This window comes from Lissotriton vulgaris, chromosome 1_1 (genome assembly GCF_964263255.1).
Source record: "Lissotriton vulgaris chromosome 1_1, aLisVul1.2, whole genome shotgun sequence".
In the NCBI taxonomy this organism is placed as follows: Eukaryota; Metazoa; Chordata; class Amphibia; order Caudata; family Salamandridae; genus Lissotriton; species Lissotriton vulgaris.
Genome location: NC_141685.1, coordinates 38,971,355 through 38,976,841, shown reverse-complemented (window position 1 = coordinate 38,976,841; position 5,487 = coordinate 38,971,355). Strand labels below are relative to the sequence as shown.

At 41.4% G+C, this 5,487-nt stretch overlaps 1 protein-coding gene across 1 annotated transcript; it reads right to left on the bottom strand.

Moving 5' to 3' along the window:
* Window positions 1-275: 275 nt before the first annotated feature.
* LOC147737102 (uncharacterized) lies at window positions 276-3,106 on the bottom strand. Its single transcript, XM_086962995.1, is given in 2 exon segments — window positions 276-2,292; window positions 2,377-3,106. Coding segments are annotated over 2 exon segments (2,475 nt in total). The 5' UTR covers window positions 3,010-3,106; the 3' UTR covers window positions 276-450.
* Window positions 3,107-5,487: the final 2,381 nt, after the last annotated feature.

The window sequence follows — 5,487 nt, the reverse complement described above, 5'->3', positions numbered from 1 at the left end:
CCTATCCCTGTGAGATGGTCCCTACTGGGTGAAACCAGGCATCCCCAGCGAATGTAGGGGGCCGTTGTAGAGATGAGGCAAGCTAATGCCCAGAGTTGCGGAGTGTGATCCCTGGTTAGAGTAGGCACCGAGGCAAGAATTATCGAGTCTGCTGACCCTGGTCCACGATATATATATATATATATATATATATATATATATATATATATATATATATATATATATCAATTGTCACATTCCTTGCCCTTGATGGTTTTCCAGTGTGTATTCGCTGATATTTTATTAATATTGATGATTCACTAAAACTACTTCTACATTCTCTGCAATGGTATGGTTTTTCCCCTGTGTGTGTTCTCTGATGGTACTTTCGGTCTGATAATCGACTAAAGCTCTTCAGGCATTCATTGCACTTTAATGTTTTTTCCCCGGTGCGCGTTTGCTGATGAATCCTTAATGTTGAAGATTCACTAAAACTACTTCAAGATTCACTGAACTTGAATGATTTTCCCCTGTATGCGTTCTCTGATGCTGTTTTATGTCTGATAATCGAACAAACCTCTTCATACATTCAATGCACTGGTATGGTTTTTCCCCGGTGTGTGTTTTCAGATGCTGTTTTAGGTATGATGATTGACAAAAGCTCTTCACACATTCACTGCACTTGAATGGTTTTTCCCCTCAGTGTGTTCGCTGATGAATCCTTAATGTTGAAGATTCACTAAAACTACTTTCACATTCACTGCACTGGAATGTTTTTCCCCCTGTGTGTATTCGCTGATGCCTTTTTAGGCTTGATAAATATATAAAGCTCTTCCCACATTCATTGCAATTGAATGGGTTTTCCCCTGTGTGTGTTCGCCGATGTTGCCTTAATGTTGATGAATCACTAAAACTTCTTCCACATTCACTGCACTGGAATGGTTTTTCTCCAGTGTGTGTTCTCTGATGACGTTTTAGGTTTGATAAATATATAAAGCTCTTCCCACATCCATTGCACTTGAATGGGTTTTCCCCAGTGTGTGTTCTCTGATGCTGTTTTAGGTGTGCTAATCGAATAAACCTCTTCTCACATTCGCTGCACTGGTATGGTTTTTGCCCGGTGTGTGTTTTCTGATGCTGTTTTAGGTGTGATGATCGAGAAAAACTCTTCACACATTCACTGCACTTAAATGGTTTTTCCCCTGTGTGTGTTCGCTGATGATTCCTTAATGTTGCAGAATACCTAAAACTACTTCCACATTCACTGCACTGGAATGGTTTTTCCCCTGTGTGTGTTCGCTGATGAATCCTTAATGTTGTAGATCGACTAAAGCTACTTTCACATTCACTGCACTTGAATGGTTTTTCCCCTGTGTGTGTTCGCCGATGAATCCTTAATGTTGAAGATGCACTAAAACTACTTTCACATTCACTGCACTGGAATGGTTTTCCCCCTGTGTGTGTTCTCTGATGCTGTTTTAGGCTTGATAAATATATAAAGCTCTTCCCACATTCATTGCAATTGAATGGTTTTTCCCCTGTGTGTGTTCGCAGATGTTTCCTTACTGTTGATGAATCACTAAACCTTCTTCCACATTCACTGCACTGGAATGGTTTTTCCCCAGTGTGAGTTCTCTGGTGACATTTTAGGCTTGATAAATATATAAAACTCTTCCCACATCCATTGCACTTGAATGAGTTTTCCCCAGTGTGTGTTCTCTGATGCTTTTTTAGGTCTGATAATCCAATAAACCTCTTCTCACATTCACTGCACTGGTATGGTTTTTCCCCGGTGTGTGTTTTCTGATGCTGTTTTAGGTGTGATGATTGACAAAAGCTCTTCACACATTCACTGCACTTAAATGGTTTTTCCCCTGTGTGTGTTCGCTGATGAATCCTTAATGTTGACACATCACTAAAACTACTTCCACATTCACTGCACTGGAATGGCTTTTCCCCTGTGTGTGTTCGCTGATGAATCCTTAATGTTGAAGATTGACTAAAACTACTTCCACATTCACTGCACTGGAATGGCTTTTCCCCTGTGTGTGTTCGCTGATGATTCCTTAATGTTGAACATTGACTAAAACTACTTTCACATTCACTGCACTGGAATGGTTTTCCCCCGGTGTGTGTTCTCTGATGCAGTTTTAGTCCTGATAAATATATAAAGCTCTTCCCACATTCATTGCAATTGAATGGTTTTTCCCCTGTGTGTGTTCGCAGATGTTTCCTTAATGTTGATGAATCACTAAAACTTTTTTCACATTCACTGCACTGGAATGGTTTTTCCCCAGTGTGTGTTCGCTGATGCTGTTTTAGGTGTGATAATCGATTAAACCTCTTCACACATTCAGTGCAATTATATGATTTTTCTCCTGTGTGTGTTCTCAGATGGTATTTTAGGTCTGATAATCGACTAAAGCTCTTCAAACATTCACTGCACTTGAATGGTTTTTCTCCTGTGTGTGTTCGCTGATGATTCCGTAATGTTGACGAATCACTAAAACTACTTCCACATTCACTGCAATGATATGGTTTTTCGCCAGTGTGTGTTCCCTGATGACGTTTTAGGTTTGCTGATTGACTAAAGCTCTTCCCACATTCATTGCACTTGAATGGTTTTTCCCCTGTGTGTGTTCGCTGATGATTCCTTAATGTTGAAGAGTAATTAAAACAACTTCCACATTCACTGCAATGGTATGGTTTTTCCCCTGTGTGTGTTTGCTGATGTGTCTGGAGGCCTGATAGCTGGCTAAAGCTCTTCATACATTCAGTGCAATGATATGGTTTTTCCCCTGTGTGTGTTCGTTGATGTCTTTGTAGGCCTGATAACTGAATAAAGCTCTTTACACATTCAGTGCATTTGAATAGTTTTTTCCCTGTGTGTGTTTGCTGATGGGGTTTTAATATTGAAGACAAACTAAAGCCCTCACTGCATGTGTCTGAGACTTCTCTCTTGGTTAGCGTCTCTGGGTCTGGTATATATTTGTTTACATCCATAGACTGTACTTCCTGAAGGGCCAACATGACTGATAAAGCACTTGTGTTATTCTTGCAGTCTCTGTATGTATCGTATTTTGCACATTTGCTTTCTGATTAAAGAATAAAGTGCAATGGTCACCAATTACTTCCCAATCTCATAACGTGTGTAAGGCTTCTTCGTGGGCGATTGTGTCTTCAGACTGGATAATGGTTCTGCACGCATGCGGTAAAGATCCATCGTCCTTCTGGTCGGGGCACACTGGGACAGTGCTCTGTATTTTAGACAGCAAAACCCCTATTTCTTTTAACCCTCAGTTGTCTTACTCCACTCCGTTGCGCTTTTCAATGGTTGCTGTGGATTGGCTTGAAACAGTTTGCAATACACCTCTAGGATTGAATGGTGGCCTGGTATTATTTAAGGAAGCGGATCACTGCTGTAACCACCTCATACCAACCTCATGATCAAAGCTGTTATTGGACATGCTTACAAAAGAGGAGGTTTATCAGTGTTGTCTTAATTGTCTAGAGGTTATTTCTTCGTTTTGAGGCATGGAGGTGCACAGCTGAGACTCGTGGAATCACTGAATTTCTCGTGTACCTTGTCCCTTCTTTCAGGATGTCTCAGTTTATGTTCGGCTCCGGCTGGCTCTGACGGCACTTATGTTTTCCTGAATACTGGAACTCAATATTTCGGACTTCGTCTTTGCAGATTTACAGTGTTATCTTCCTTATTTTGAAACATTTCATACAATCAAAGATTGTTTTCTGTCGAATGTAAAAAGATTTAAAATAACTTAAAGTGAAACATAACGGAATGTGCATACACAATTTTTAATTGATTGTATAAATATTTCTTGATTACCATTTTTGAAACTTATGAAGGCATATTTAACCATACACAGAAATTTACATAAAAGTTGCTTTGAATATGTCACAACTAACTTATTTCAGCAAAGGTGTTCATGAGTAAGTTAGTAAAAAAAAGGGCGCTCGCATAGCACTCATACACTAGTTACAGCTTTAGCTAGTGGCATATGGTCTAGGTTTTGTAAAACAAGAACAGCTCTTTGAATAAGAGATAGGAGATGGATCAGGAAGACTTGAGACAGAAGGGTGGACATCAGAGTGTTGTGCCATGAATCAAATATTGCTGCTCGCAGAGGTGCCTGGCTTCATCACCAACACCCACAATATGCAGTAGAGCAGCAGTTTAATGATTGTATTTACTTTGTGGTTTTACTTCTCTCACATATATTTTGAAGTTTGTCAGTATTATCCAACGGGGTGGGAGTTTCCCAGCTGGACGAGGAGATTGAGCTGGGCTGGTCTGTTGTTTAGTTGTCCCACCTCTAACTTTAGAGCTTGAGATAGCACACTAGCCTGGCGGCCCACTAGTTGACAGCTGTGGTGCATCAGCGTAGCAAGAGCACAAATGGTGTGCCACAGCCAAGCCTGTTAGCACCCTTTCACCCCTGGACCATGCCAAGCACCCTAAGCACTCTCTTAAAAACATCTCTTAAGTCAAACTGCTCTGTCCATATATCCTACACCTCTGCTGCCCTCCATACAAGGTAGGGCCTGTTCTCAAATGTATTCACCTGCACCTCTCATGCATAGACCTGCTTTCAACATTCCATTTCCAGCACAAAACCTGCGAACAACATTTTCCAATCGCATAATTCCCATGACTTTTCATGGGTCTCTCCTCCTACTCATGCTTTTCATCATCACCTGTACAAACCACCGTGGCCACATTTAATGGAACAATACTGAGGTGCGCTCATTCTTTCCACAAGATGGAGAATGTACCAGAACAGCACACACTGCACATAAGATAAAGATAAAGGGCCTTCTGTGACTCTCACACATGCCCGGCAAGTACACAGTCCCTACACAGCTTTTACAAAGGGCCAGATGCTTAGCACTGCTTTTCAAATACACACAAAATGCCATAGGCACAGCTCAACAATGTAAAATAAAAGTATTTCACAGTGTGAAATGCACCGCCAAATGATCCAAAGCGTGCTGCATGCCACCAAGGTTCTTTACTATCTCAACTGCATTCTACAGCAGCAAAGTTTGTTGTCACCAAAGTGTTCTTCCTTTGAAAAAGGTGCTATGCATGTGGTATTTGTGCAGCACAAACCTCAACAAAAAGCAGCTGAGCTCCCTACCGGTCCAAGGCAGGCACAGAGTCAACGAGTGATAGGTGAGGTAGCTGGATAGTGGATTGTAACTGCATTTTGATCGAAGAGCCTGAAACCAGCAGCATGTGTGCTAATTCCTCAGCAGCTTTCCCTCTATGACATGTAGAGCGGGTGCAGGCCAAGATCAGACAGAAATAAAACATTTATAGCTCAGTAATATTCAGAGATATAGAAGCGGAAAGTAGGATGCTGGCTTCCAATAACACAGCGCTGAGCACTCCACCTCAGCCAATCTTTAACGAATGTTTGAAGAACAGGGCAACAGGAAGGTGTTTTAAATGACGACCATCAACCTTTCACCAGCTGCACACGGGGG